A 14,390-nucleotide genomic window follows, 5' to 3' on the forward strand; every position below is an offset into this window, starting at 1 on the left:
AGGAGTACAAGGAAAATTTATATTATGTTTAAGGTTCCTCGTTCTTCCATTATACAAGTTGACTGGAGCAGCTATACATTTACCTATGAGTTCTATAAAGACAACGAAAGGTTTGCTGTGCAAACTAAACTTGTGCTGCTGAGGAAGCTCTCTTCATTCTAATGTAAGCCAACATATTCTCCCTACTCCCTCCATCCCCTCAAAGAGCAATGCTTGGTGGGGGGCTGCTGCTGGTCCATACCATTCCATGACAATGAGGAGGCATCTCTTTCCATGGTGTATGTTCTCATAAACATCCAGGATGTGGACAATATGGGGACACCCTGAGGCCCGCCAGTGATATTCTACTTCCTGACGAGCTTTTGGGTTGTCATACAGGAGCTGTAAAGAAATAGGAAAAAGCAATGTCATCACTTTGCATCATTTGGCTTTAATTTGGTACCTACATGCAACTAGCCTTCGAGTTTAAAGATCACAACAAGTGCTATACTGGGCGCATTCTCCAGCCAAAGGATGCCAATCCATCACAGGACTTTTACCAGCTCTGAACTGCCCCACTTCCTAGACTGAAGAATACAGAAGCAACAACTGGTCACTTGAAGCTGGACGGACCTTGAGTGGCAGCGAGGAGAGATTTTGAAGCTGAGATGGATATAGACCCATCTCATCTGTCTCTGGACGCAGAACTGCAGGTTTTTGCTACTTGTTTGCAGTATTTGCTCTGCAGTCAGATGGAGAAAAAGGTGTTGTGTAAAGGGAACTCCGGCAAGGAAAGCAGAAACCTTGTGCAGCCAGGTGGAGATGGAGCAGAGAGGAGCTGGAGCCTCCCGCTTTCTGGATGAAACGGGGACTTGTTCAGCAAGTAGGAAAAAATGAGTGTACCTTAACTGTAAAAAAGAAAGGAAAGTTCAGGAGGGAGGCAGAGCCTCCTTCCCATACCTTTGGTTTATAGACCACAAGGTCCACAAGAACATGAAACTAAGTATCCTGTGAAAATCCCATCTCCCTTTTGGAGGGAAAAAAAATGTGCTGGGAGAAGATGCAGTCTCAGGACACAACCACTCAGTTCAAGAAAAAATTGCCCTAAGCTAGGGAACGTAATCCTGTCTTCAATTCAGGATTAATTCCTGTGTGGAGCAAAAGTGATTTCCTCTTTATGACCAGTTTTCTTATGCTCAGTTGCCCTCAGTTGCCTCCCAGCTTTTGCCTTAAGGATGCCTTTCAGGACATCTCCTTTCAGTGGACCAAGGACAATTAAGCACACCTATGCATGCCTAAGGGTTAAAGCCCTAGCAGGTAATAGCATTGAGAGGCTGCATGAGATCTTCCACAGAAAAGCATCTCTGGTCCTCTCACTCAGTTCTCTCTGCTAAGGGCAATTACCCTCCCACCTGCGCCCCAGGTGCTAGGAGAAGGGTCTTCTAGGTGTGATGCAAATCCTTAAAGTTCAGTGAGATTCAAAACAATAAGAACTTTCATGCTGATTCTGAATGTGCTTCTTAAGTACTACGCAAATTACTCAACACATCAGGGTCAGAAGGAGACCTTTGACTATGTAGGTGAGTGACCTCTCTCTGTCACATGTAAGGCCAGTTTATTTTAAAGGTGTTAATCTCTAGAAGAGAGAGAAGAGCTCATCTTTCCTGAGCCTGGAACCTCATACACAAGGAACGTGTCCCTTCCCATTTGAAGAACTGTGCTGCATCAGACTCTGCAGCCGAGCTTTTGTGCAGTGGCAGCACATCACTGAATCATGGCTTTTCTTCTCTGCCCATTCCCAGTCTCGTCTCTCTAGACACCCATAACACTTGGTGAGAGCTCTTTACTGCACATTTATATGGATCCTACACAATACGGCTGTGATCTGAGTTTGGTACTTCATACATAATCGTAATGAAGGAGCAGCAACGAAACGATACCATATAAAGCATCATCAAAAGCATTGAAAAAGAAATAAAAAACAAGGGAAGAGCAATCACCTCTGATCTATTCACCTTAGAAAAGGACTACAACTGTGCAGGAACTGTTTTCAAACAGGCAAATAAAACCAGCCACTTCTGCACTATTAGGCTTTAGCCTGGAGCTCTTCTCACTCATGCTTGCTGTCAGGTCCCAGTCAAAACACAACCTCATGATAATTGCTGAAAACAAGTATTAACACGTAACCTGTCATTAGGGACCTATGAATCAGCCCAGGAAAATGAGATTGCTTCTCCATCCAATTGCCATGTTTCCCAAGGCTCAAATTGTGTCACAGGCATCTCTTTGAATATAGGGAAAAGCAAGATTTAAAGGTCAGAGGAAGGAAGTCACAAACTGTAGTTTCTGTATTGACTCCAACTGAGGCAATTTGCATCACTGGGAAAAAAAGCTTATACTTCTTCGCTGCTTCCGCAAAGCAGACACAGCAGCAGAGCAGGGAAGGCCTGCGACCCCTCACGAAACGCTGGGGAAGCGCTGGGAGACCGCTGGACAGAACGTGAGAGGCTTCTCCTCTCTTCCAGGCTGGGAACAGGATAAGAGCTGCTCTGCTGGGCATCCTTTTTTGTGCTTTTGGGAAATACAGAGCAGCTGCGGGAGGCACCAAGCTACCTGAGCAGGGTGGGCAGGAAGCCTCAGCACCACGACTGCCCTGGGGTCCCCTCAGCTCCGCTGCGCAGGCGCGGTGGCCCCAGCACGATGCCCGATTTTCAGCACTGCAAGGAGCTCTCGCGGAGTTCAGTGTCCTCACAGCCAGCCTACTTCTTCCACAGCTGTGTTGTCCACCCAGAGCACAACCCTTGGAGATCACTCACCATCTGCCTCTTCCTTCCTCCCCCAGCCTGGCGATGGCCTCATTTCCAACACAAGTAACTTCCTAAAAAAAAGAGGTGGCTCCAATTTGGACAAAGAGCCCATTAGCAAGTCCAAGAGCACTTGCTTTACTTCTTTCAGCCAGCAGCCCATTCAGCAGCTTTTCCTTCACAGCCACTGTGTTCTAGTTCAGTAGGACTGTCTATCAGCATTTTCCTCTCTGCCCTTCTGAGTTTGGGCTGCTGCCTAGAGGTCTCTTCAAAAGTTCATTAAATTACATGTGCAACAATAAAGCCTAAACACCCTCGGGATTAACCAGGCTATTCAGAAAAGCATTACGGGGCTTACTGCTTGGATATTACTGGATTAGTGTCACTTCTGAGCAGAACACTGCAAAAATCTCACTTTTCCCGTGCTATTAATTAGACATAACCATTACCTTTACTAATGTTAACTGTGTTATAAGCTTTGTACCTGTGCTTGCATAGTGTGCAGAGATGTTTTCATGTCTGTACTGAGTGCTTATGAAAATTATTTCACTTAATTCTCACTGTTTGAAGAGCTTTTACAAAGCATTTTGATACATAAGCACACTGCAGCTTCTTTCCTCCAACTCTACAAGCAAGTTTCCTATGCTCCGTAGTGCCAAGCTCGAATGTACTCATGTCAAGATGACACCTGGAGAAGCAGAGAAAGGGAAATGCAAAAATGAAGAGCAGATCCTAAGAAAAGTGATACGAACCAAGCAACATCTGATGTATCAATCAACCACTAACCTTTGAATTTCTCCTTCTGAGCCTTAAAAATAAATGAAATCTTACATCTAAAATTGGAAACCATAAGCTATACCTTTTCTGAAGTCTCAGAGTTGCAGACGATCTCTAAAATGAAAGCCAAGCAGGGTTAAAGGCACCAATTTCTACTAAATTTAGATGATGATTTAGAAAGTCTGGAATTCTAGCCCTATGCTAGCATAATTGTAAATATACACAATGCCATCTTCCTGAGACCACACCGAGACCACTCTGTGCTCCTAGGGCTGTGACAGCTTTGATAAGGCTGTGACCAGGTCCCCTGATAAGCTACAATAGTGCAGAGGTAATCATCAGCAAACCCAGAGCTTCAGAAAGTTTTCCAGCCCTGCTGGTTCATGCCATGGTTGGAGCAAAGAGCAGCTTTACAGAGCAGTACCAGCTCTAGGAGCCTCCAGTCGTCCTCCTAAGTTCCCAGGCAGTTCATCTGAGTCACAGCTTGTCACGACGGGCTGTGGGCAGGATGATGAACCAACCTAATTCCAAATCAAGGCAAACCCCCCAGACATGCCCCATCTCCCGGATTTTTCATCCAGTGCACAGCAGCTTCTGCATAACAGAGTGGGGATGCCCAAGTCCACGGACAGGCAGCACAGCTTGGAGCTGGAGCTGCACAGCAGAAAACTGGTTCTGCTGGAGCTCGGCATTACTGACCCGCTGTCTGAAAGAAGCAGGTGAAGCAAATATTAAAATTTCTTCACCAGGAGATCACCAAAACCATGGGCTGATGGAAGGCAAGGGAGAACGAGAGCTCTAGAGGGAACTTGTCCAGGAAAATCCAGTAAGAGAAGGGAAGAGTCCCATGGTGTGCTCCGCCTGTCTGTGGGGACCAGCAGGGACTGGTGGGCACTCCGGGATGCCCTGCCAAGCCAGGACCTGACAGTGGGGATTCCTCAACCCGTGAGGTTGCACCTACAAAACAAAATCACTTTTGAACCACAGCTTGGAAGGCCAGCCCTGTGTAATTTTTCCCTGTGCGGAATTTCTTGACTGGGGGAGGAAAGGAAAAAAAAAAAGAGAGACTGAAAAGTGGCACAATATCTTCTAATTGCTTTTACATTGACTTGGTGTTGTGGGAGCAAGGAAGGATAGCAGGAACCCTCGTACCTTAATAGCCTGATCTACACAGGAAACAGCCTTCTAAGGACTCCCGAGAGCAGCAAGTGATTTTCTGGACACTGCAACTGTACCAGCAGAGAGAGAAGATATCCATGGGCACCTGCATGAAACAGGCCGAGGACAGGAAGCAACGACATATTGGTGACTTTCTCTTACATACGCACTAGCAGATTAGACAGAAATGTTACTATTACACCTGCTCTCTGTTCCCTACACGGGGGACTAAGACCCTTACATATATCTTCTTATTTATTTTAAATTTCAGCAATTTCTCCTGGTTCCAAACAGTTGTGGTGCTTGAATTAAACCACACATGCACCACACATTCCGTGTTTAAGCAGCATCTTTTACTCACTTGCAACAATTCCAGAATCTGAACTCCTTCAAAAGATAATCTGTTTTATAATCTCCACTCTGCTTTTCTCACAGAAAGGAATTATTAACATTATATGTTATATATTATATATATATTATATATATATAATTCTATATTAATATGATATAATATTAACATTATTAACAGGAATGGGACGAGAAGAAACTTCCAGCCCTTGGGGTTCTCAAGAGGGAATAGCGATATGTAGGTATTTAAATAAAGCTGTATTTTTCTAGCTGGGTGAAGAAAGTTTCTGCTCAGGCATGAATGTCTAACTTCTTTTACTTTCTTTCCTCTTTGCATGTAGCTGTTATAAAAAATGCTGAATCCTACAAATAAGCCCTGGAATTTAAATTCACACTGATGCACAGAAGCTACACCATTTGCTGCAGAGCAGCTCTTCCAGTCATTCTTTATTCAAGAGGGGTTGATGGCAAAAGGAGGCTTGGATAATGTTTCTTTCATCTCTTCCCACCCCTATGCTATGAATTAAAAAAAAAAAAGCTTTCACTATGGCTTTGGACGTTTTGTCTTTTATTACGTCCTGGTTTTTTGCATTACATCTATTAATTCAATGTTAATCTTTACATGTTTTCAGATCTCTCTGTAAGGGATAAAGCCATCCTTTGTGTTAGAATGCAGAAGGAATTGAAATTATCTAGTTTTTCTCCTCTACGCATCAGCACTGCCAGTCAGTCAAGCTGCAGCGAGGAGCTTGTGTCTGTTTGCAATGGCAGCCCAGCAAGCAGGGAAATGCACAAATGCAAATCTCAAAGAAAGCAACGATTTCTTTCCTTAAAATAAAAAATGCCTAACACATTTCTGCTAGAATTATTTGGTGCTGAAGCATCGGTCTGCAGACAAGGAATAAAACCAGGGAAGGCAAAGGTAGCGGGTCATCACCGAACCTTTCTGCTTTTATTTCAAATCCAGTTTAGGCTATGGGAAATTAAATCTGCTTGGAGGCTTCACTGAAACTGTCATCCCGCTTCAGCAGAGCTGTCCAAGGGCTGCGCAGCTGCCATGAAGTGGCATCCCCTCGGTGCTTGGGGAGGCAGTCAGGCGCAGGGGTGGCTTTCCCTGGCTCAGGGCAGAGCAGGGCCAGGCAGGGCAATTTCGCACCAGGGGTGATGTGACCGTGGCATCTCATCCTTCCACTCAGCCTAGTGAGGACCAGGGGTTTGGTGCCACTGCTGAGGGTCCCTTCTCTGCCCACCTCCTCTCCAACCCTCCAGGCTCTACTCGGCGTATCCTTTGCAACAGCTCTTTGGTGTCTTGCCAGCACGAGCGAGAACGGAGGGGACAGAGGGCTGCCTGCGTGCACTGCCAGAGTCACGCTCTGAAGCCGGCCTCCTGCTGACACGCAATGCTGCAAGTTTCTTCAACATGCATTTTAAGAGGAAATTAGGAGGGAAGGGTGGGATGTACAAAAATAAAAAGCACAAGGTAACAGAGAGGTTTGCTCTTTTGTAAGAGCTCGCACACTGGACACGCAGCAAACAGGCAGAAGAATTCAGCTCTCGCAGCACTCCTGCTCCTCCGTCCCCAGAGAGCACAGGCTGTATAAATATTAGTTTGCTCCAAGCCTCTCTCCTGCAGTGAATCAACTAGGTCTCTCAGAAAACAACTTCGGTGTGGTTTTGAATTTTATTTACTGCAGCGGTATTCAAATCACAACCAGGCACTCAGTAATATGGCTCAACAACCTGAGGTAAATACATGAGACATACCACTCTTAATTCTCTAATTACATATGCACCCAGCTATTCACTCTGCAAAGGTCAACTGCCTTTTTTCATAAACATTCGTGGGGATGTGGCAAACACAACTGAAATGGCAAAGCAGTGGGCCAGGATACATTTCAAAGGTATCTTTGTGCATATGTGAGGTTAGCGTAAAAGGCAGGCACATAAAATTGCGTATCACTTGACAACATTCTTTCATTAAGAAAACAAGCCAAAAATGCCCATGAAGAAAAGCCACTGCTCAGACAAATAATCTGGTAATATCAAATTCATCTATTTGAACTGCAGTGCCCGAAGTATGCAGCTATACATTCATACTGTAGGGTACATAGATTTAAATAAAAAGCATGCTATGTGTTTTCCTACAACCATAGGACTACTTTGCATTTTAATATTGCACTTGCTCTGCAGTGTGGATAGAAACATAATTCTTACTGGCACCTTAAGATTCTGGTTACTCTCAGCTGTGACAGGCTACAAACCAGCTACATGGGGCTTCTCCATTATTCAAAATACCACAACTGTATTTTTCAAGAAAAATAAATCACCAATTACTACTAACATGCTGTTACCAGACAAGACCGGGACGCTCAGCTTGACGTGACGGCGTCGCTCTGCCTATAGCACACCCAGGTCACCAGCACAGTGCCAATCTTCCAGAGCCTCATATCGCATGAATACCTACCACATTTGGGGATTGTGATTAAAAGGAGATGTGTAGCTCTACCATCACTTTTACTCTTCCTAAATTTCTGAGTTAAAGAAAAGGAAATAAAAATCCCTCCTGAAAATGATGACACCTCACTTTATAATTCCACTCTAGTGCCTGGTATAAGGTTTGCCTCTGGAGGGAAAAAGAACTAAAAAAATAAAAATAAAAAAGCCCTCAACAAGAGCTTCATTTCATTCCTGCCAGCTACGAGTGTGTCAATTCTGATAACAAGGATTCAGGTGGCTTGGCCTTGGTAATTCATATATCTCAGTCCTTGGCTGGTCATGAGTAATACAGCCTGTGCATGCATGAAACTTCGCTGTTTAAGAAAACTCCAGCTAGACAAAATGCCATGGCATCTCCTCAGAAGTGCAGGTGACCATAAGCCCTTGGAAATTTCCCTCTGCTTTGACTTAAACTACTCACAGAACATTTAAACAAATTCAAGACTATAATCTTGATCTACTGGATGTCTAATACCTCCACTCTCTGAGACATGCACTGTGGCCAGCAGTTTTGCTGCCCTACCACAGAGAGGGGCCTACCTGAGCGCAAGACAGGTTGCCACAAGAACGGTGGCCATCTCAAAACTCACCCACTTCCTTTTCAAGCGCCAGTTTTATTTCCTCAGCTTTGCCTTTCTCCTGAGCAGTGACTGTAATACAGAAATACTTCCAAAAACATACTGGCACTTTGCACAACCATGCAGGACATGGCAGAAGGCGCAGTCCAAACAACAACAAAAGTTCAGAGAAGATCGAGGTCTGATGTTTCCTTTCTTAGTCTTCCCGCTAATAAATGGTATCAAAATTAACACAAGTGATAATACTGAACAAGACAGAAGCAGGAATTAGCAATGTGTTTAATCTCATTAAGCATGGATAACAGTAGCTCCAAGAGGAGCTCGTGCTGCCCCTCAGCCTTTCCCCATTTCTTGCACGTGTGGCTACGGTCACGGAGATTAACTCCCAGGAGCTCCCAGGAAGGACCTGACATCCTCTCCCCACACACAGAGGCTCTTTGAGGCGTGTGCTGGGTTCATGCTGTGGACACTTTCTATGTGTCTGACTTTTCACCTCGCAGTGCACCCAGCCCCTTCCAACTTCACACCTTCATGACTTCCCCCCTCTCAGCTGCAGGGGTCTCTTCTCCAGCCCCACCGTCTGGCAGAGAAATCCCAACGAACCTCCTGCCCTCCCATACTGCTGCCTGCACACCCTAACACCCTTTGGGCCAACTTCCCCTCCCCTTCATGTGAATTTAGAGCTGTCACCCGTGTAAAGCTTGGCAAAGTGCCATCCCAGGCCAGTTCTTTCATACCTTGCTGCTCTTCCTCTTCTTTTCCATTTCCTTTCTCTACACCCACACCTGTGCTTTGTCACATCACCTGTCAGGCCAAGCAGTGTTGCTCTTTTGTCGCACCTCCTATCTTAAGTATTTCTAAACCACCCTACATCAACACAAGAACCCAGAAATAAATGAGGAGCTCTTAAATCTTCCTTTTCCCATTCCACAGGGTTCATCCACTACTTTCAAGCGTTACCCCAAGGGGACACTTGCTATGCCCCAGACATCGGTAGCACTGGCAGTAACCACCTCACATCCCTCACGGATGAGATACTGAGATTTCATCCAGTTCTTGGGAACCCAACTGGAATGGCTCCAGCCTGAGTAATGCCAAATGCTTACTCCTGAAAGCCATCCCCTGCGGGGACTTGACTTCAAAAATAAAGCTCTAAAACCTTCAGCAAGGACATCAGTAAGACTTCTCTACTGCTTCAAATTGCTGCTGTATATGTTTTCACGCTCACATTTGTGCAAGCTATGCTGTTGGCATTTTCAAGCAAAGATCTATATCTGTTTCTAAGTCATAACTCAGTGGGTAGCTCAGAGGCTGATGGTTTAAATGTGCATCAGGCAAGAAGATCCCTGGAACTGCTTATTGTGTAGAGCAAAGATATGACAGAGTGGTGTGACTGACTGGAAACAAAACTGGCAGTGTTCAGAAGGGGCTAGAAATGCAAAGGAAGCCATTAAGAGAAAGAGTAAAGTAAATTCCTCTCCAAAGACTTCTTATGCTTATTTTGTCTGAACATATATTCTAAAGCCAAGCGAACTATTAAATAGGAAGGAAATAAACTGGGGGAAGGGGGAATTCAACAGATGGAGTCAACATAAGCAAGTACCGGCGCAGTAAAACTGCTATTTATGTTGCAGTTCCTTGATTCATTTTGCTCAGTGCGCTAGCACAGCCATCCAGGGTCACTGCTCTGCTAGCGCAGTGCCCGATCCCAGCCCCCCAGCTCCCGCTGAGCCCCCCAGCACCTGGAGCAGCTGATGCTGTGGCACACGGGCCACTGGGGAACGCGTGCTTCTTGGAGCACAATGGGGGGGGACCAGCTGATACACACCTAACAGTCCTTCCCCAGAAGGTGTCTTCTCCAGAAACCTTCAAGAACTCCACGTGAGCTGCCCCTCGCCCCCTTCACAGAATCATTCAAGTTGGAAAAGACCTCCAGGATCATCTGGTCCAACCATCACCCTACTACCAATGTCACCCACTAAACCACAGCCCCAAGCACCACATCCAACCTTTCCTTAAACACCCCCAGGGACGGTGACTCCACCACCTCCCTGGGCAACCCGTCCCAATGCCTGACGACTCTTTCTGAGAAGAAATGTCTCCTCATCTCCAACCTGAACCTCCCCTGGCACAACTTGAGGCCATTCCCTCTAGTCCTATCACTAGTTACCTGTGAGAAGAGGCCGACCCCCAGCTCCCCACACCTTCCTTTCAGGTAGTTGTAGAGAGCAATAAGGTCTCCCCTGAGCCTCCTCTTCTCCAGACTAAACACTCCCAGTGCCCTCAGCCGCTCCCCATAGGACTTGTGTCCCAGGCCCTTCACCAGCTTCGTAGCCCTTCTCTGGACACGCTCCAGGGCCTCGATGCCCTCCTTGTAGCGAGGGGCCCAAAGCTGAACACAGCACTCGAGGTGCGGCCTCACCAGAGCAGAGCACAGGGGGACGATCACCTCCCTGGTGTGCTGGCTGCACTATTCCTGACACAAACCAGGATGCCGTTGGCCTTCTTGGCCACCTGGGCACACTGCCGCCTCGTGTCCAGGTGAGCATCAACCAGCACCCCCAGATCCTTTTCCTCTGCACAGCTTTCCAGCCACTCTGCCCCCAGCCTGTAGCACTGCATGGGGTTGTTGTGGCCAAAGTGCAGGACCCGGCACTTGGCCTTGTTGAACCTCATCCCATTGCCCTCTGTCCATTGACCCATCCTGTCCAGGTCCCTCTGCAGGGCCTTCCTACGCTGCGGCAGATCGACACTTCCCCCAGCTTGGTGTTGTCTGCAAGCTTACTGAGGGTGCACTCAATTCCCTCAAACTGAGTTTCCCTAGCAGAACCCCCCCAAGCCACGGCTGGATGTGGCCCTCCTGACCCCGAACCCGCCCAGCGGTTCACCAGCCCTGCAGGTCCCCGCACTGCCCGGTCAAGCAGCAACCCCTGGGGTGCGCCTTCGGCAGCCAGCACGCCTGCAGGCCCCCGGCGAGTCCCTGCTCCCAGCCTCCCCGGGCACACAGTCTTTATCTCCCTTGAGCTCCAGGCAGCAGGATTTTTGGTTTGGTGGTTTTGCTGCCCATTTTATTTCTATTTCTAGCCAACTCTTAGCTCTATACCAGGATGTGTGAGTGGCAGGAGAAGAGGTCTCCAGCCCTAAAAATCCACAATCCGCTTCTTTTTCAGATGCTAGAGGAAAACTGCTCCATATCCCCTGTACTCAGATGATAGGAAAGCAGTCAGACACCACAAAGGTAGAAAAGAACAACTTAAATGGAGAGGTTTTTTTCCTGTGTTTTTTTTTTTTTTTTTTTCCCCAAACCAATAGCATTTCCTTTATATTTCTGAATAGATTTCCTCTCCTCTCCTGGGTTGTGCTGGCTGCCTCATGATTATACATGCAAGAGGCAGAGGAGGAGGACCCCAACAATATTTGGAAATTTAAGGTTTTGATGCCTCCGATAAAGCGCCATCACACTGCATGGGGCTCAGAAAACTTGAGATTTAGCAAAAGCACTGCTGAACAAAAATCACTGCAGGAACTTCAATCCTTTCCACCTTTCCAAGCTGGAAGGCATATCCCTTTCCTTCTTGTACGATGCTGTCCTTTCCCCCCTCTCCCTGCAACAGTAGCTGCTCTGGGTGCTCTGCAATGCTGGCTCATTTCCATAAGCCAGTATGCCTGGAAGAGACAAGTTTGGCCTTCAGGGAGGGGTGGGGAGGGGGGGGAGAAAGCTGGGGCTATGGAGAAAAGGGACTTGGAAGATCTTCCTGGCTTAAAGTCACCTGCCTGATTCCAGCCAGCATTAGTAGCATGGAAGCAGCTGCCTGCTGAAAGCGTTAATGACTTTCGAGGCGATGATTCCACAGAAGCAATGTGCCATCCGGTATCATTCTCCTAGACATGACGCAGCAGGGAACCAGGGAGACATACCCGCACTAAAGCCGTGTTAACAGCAAAACAGATTGTCTGAGCAGTGCGGCTGCTGGTCTCTGACCGAACACTTCACAGCAGGCAGCAGCATGGGGAGAAGGCACTCGGCCGTGATGCTCTTCCCATCCGTTGGGAAGACAGTTCCCCAAATGGAGACAGCAAGGGTATGAGAAATCTGCAGATTTTGGACATCAGACAACACTCCAGAAAACCTGGAGCATACCTGCCTACTGTGCAGGATTTTGTCTAAGACCTGTCAGGTGCTGGCAATTTCAACTTTCATGTGTTAATCCTCCTCCAAAACGCTCGGGTATTTATTCACTTTCAGCCACACACCACTCTTCCAAGCAGTGGCACCAGTGAATGCCTTTAGAAACCAACTCTTGGTTTGTCTTCACCATTTGATGTGTCATGAGATGAAGAGGTGGGATTATTTTTCCAAGGTTACTGGCACGTTTGTGACTAAGGGGAATTACAGGGGCTCCTTACAACCATCAAAATACCATCTCTGAAAATCAACCCAGCATCCCTCCCGCTGCAAGCTCCTTGGGTTCTGCTCTGCTTTGGGTGACAGAAGATCTGGTGAAAGAACATCAAGAAAGCGATACATGGTTCTGATCACACAACTATGCAGCACGAGCTCAACCAGGTCCAATGCAACCATGTTCGAAACACTTCTTAATACTAAATGATAGTATTCACCACTGCAGAATCAGGAGGTATTTATCAAACCATAATGCACTAAACTTCAAAGCTCCTGAAGTCTCAGTTTCTTCTTAGCGGCTGACTATTCTAAACCAAGAAGCTGTGACTTTGAACATGGAGATGGGGGTGCACTGCCAGAATTCATAATTACCCATCGCTAGCTGCATCTCTGGCTGCAAAATTAGAACTATTTTAGTCAAAACTATAAGTCTCCATGGAAGATATACGACAGATTGGTAGAAAAGCCTCCATAGGTCCTGGACAGAACTGCTGTTCAGGAAGAGCCCCTGCCTTTACGAATCAGATACCAACAGGTGATTTATCTACCAAGCCTAGGTGCAGACATCCACTTTCAGATTCTTGCTCTGCCTGAATTAAACTGGGGTCTCTCACTTCACTGCCTGAGTCCTTGCAGCTGCTACAGACAGGGCTCTTGGCTTGTCCACAGTGTGCCGAGCCCCTCTCAGTTTCTACTACTAAAGCACAAGTTAGCAAAGCAGGGACAGAGCCCCGAGTCTCTCAGACCCCAGCTGAGTGTGGGAAGCAAGCACTGTCTGGTCTGGGATGGGCATGGCTACTCTCCTCAGGAGGAGCTTTAAAAGTCCCCAGGCATTTCTAAATGTTGGGAATATAAATGCTCGTATTTGATAAAGTTTTCATGCAAAATTCCATTTGCTGTTCAGCTCCATGGGAGATACTTCTAAAAACAGTTACCACAAAAGAAAGGAAAAGGTGGACTTTAGCCAGAAAACTTCCTCAGGGGTGCTCACAGTCATTACACAACAGGGTGAGTGGGGGTCAGAAGAGAGCTTGAGAAAACAAGACACCCCAAAGACAAGTTTCATGAACGCTGGGATTACTGGCAAGCCGCACACCAGGAACCCTCATAGGGTCCCTGGGGAACGCCACGTGACAGCTGCACTTCCTTTCTAAAACATGAGAGCACTACCGGAAAATATTATTGCCCATTTCCCAAAGGACTGCTACATAAATACTGTGCCTGTTTGGTTCATTTACCCCTGTGAGCTTTAGGTGAGGAGACCGCAAGAACCTGGGGCTCAGAGTATGAAAGTGGAGCCCTTTCATAACTCTCCAACACGCTTACTGAGGCAAGTTCTAATAAAGGGGTTTTCAGCCTCTGCAACAGAAAGAAAAATTCTCTTGCCTTTTGAGAAAGATGGAATTAGGCTTGGCTGCAGCAACATGACTGAAGTCTGTATGTTTCCTCAAATAAGTAAGTGCATATTTTTCATGACCCCAATTCTGCCTACACCACAATGGTACCAAAAAATAAAAAAGCAAGCAGCCTTATCAATGGGTTCAGTATAGTTAAAGAGATCCACGCTCACCCACCTTACAAGTCTGACTAAACATTATGGAGCATACAGGTTCATATTTGAATTAAGCAACTATTTATGGAAGATAAACTAAACCAAATCCAATCCAAGAGTGTGCATCAAATGAAACGAACAACAGAGCCACAAATCCCCCGTTGTTTTGTAATACATGCAAGAGCTTTGTTCTCTAGTAGATAAACCCACCCAGTCGGCTTAGATACTTTGCAGAAGGTATCAAAAGCAACAAATACCTGTCAGAAGCCAAAGGGAGAAACGCATTTAAATCCCAG

At 46.5% G+C, this 14,390-nt stretch overlaps 1 protein-coding gene across 3 annotated transcripts in view; it reads right to left on the reverse strand.

The window, feature by feature from the left end:
- Positions 1-14,390, reverse strand: part of MAPKAPK3 (MAPK activated protein kinase 3) — a 52,366-nt gene that overhangs the window by 16,167 nt on the left and 21,809 nt on the right. The window contains exons 2-3 of one of the 3 annotated variants that reach the window (XM_080606320.1): positions 3,268-3,471; positions 242-381 (exon numbers count right to left, since the gene is read on the reverse strand). In XM_080606320.1, the coding sequence (XP_080462446.1) occupies positions 242-381; positions 3,268-3,300 (173 nt within the window). In that variant the 5' untranslated portion in view covers positions 3,301-3,471. Of the gene's footprint in view, positions 1-241; positions 382-2,795; positions 3,214-3,267; positions 3,472-14,390 lie in introns of those variants that run through there. The other 2 variants (XM_080606321.1, XM_080606319.1) reach the window with 2 other exon arrangements.

The sequence above is a fragment of the Anser brachyrhynchus genome, assembly GCF_964034855.1.
Source record: "Anser brachyrhynchus genome assembly, chromosome: 10".
Taxonomy (NCBI): domain Eukaryota; kingdom Metazoa; phylum Chordata; class Aves; order Anseriformes; family Anatidae; genus Anser; species Anser brachyrhynchus.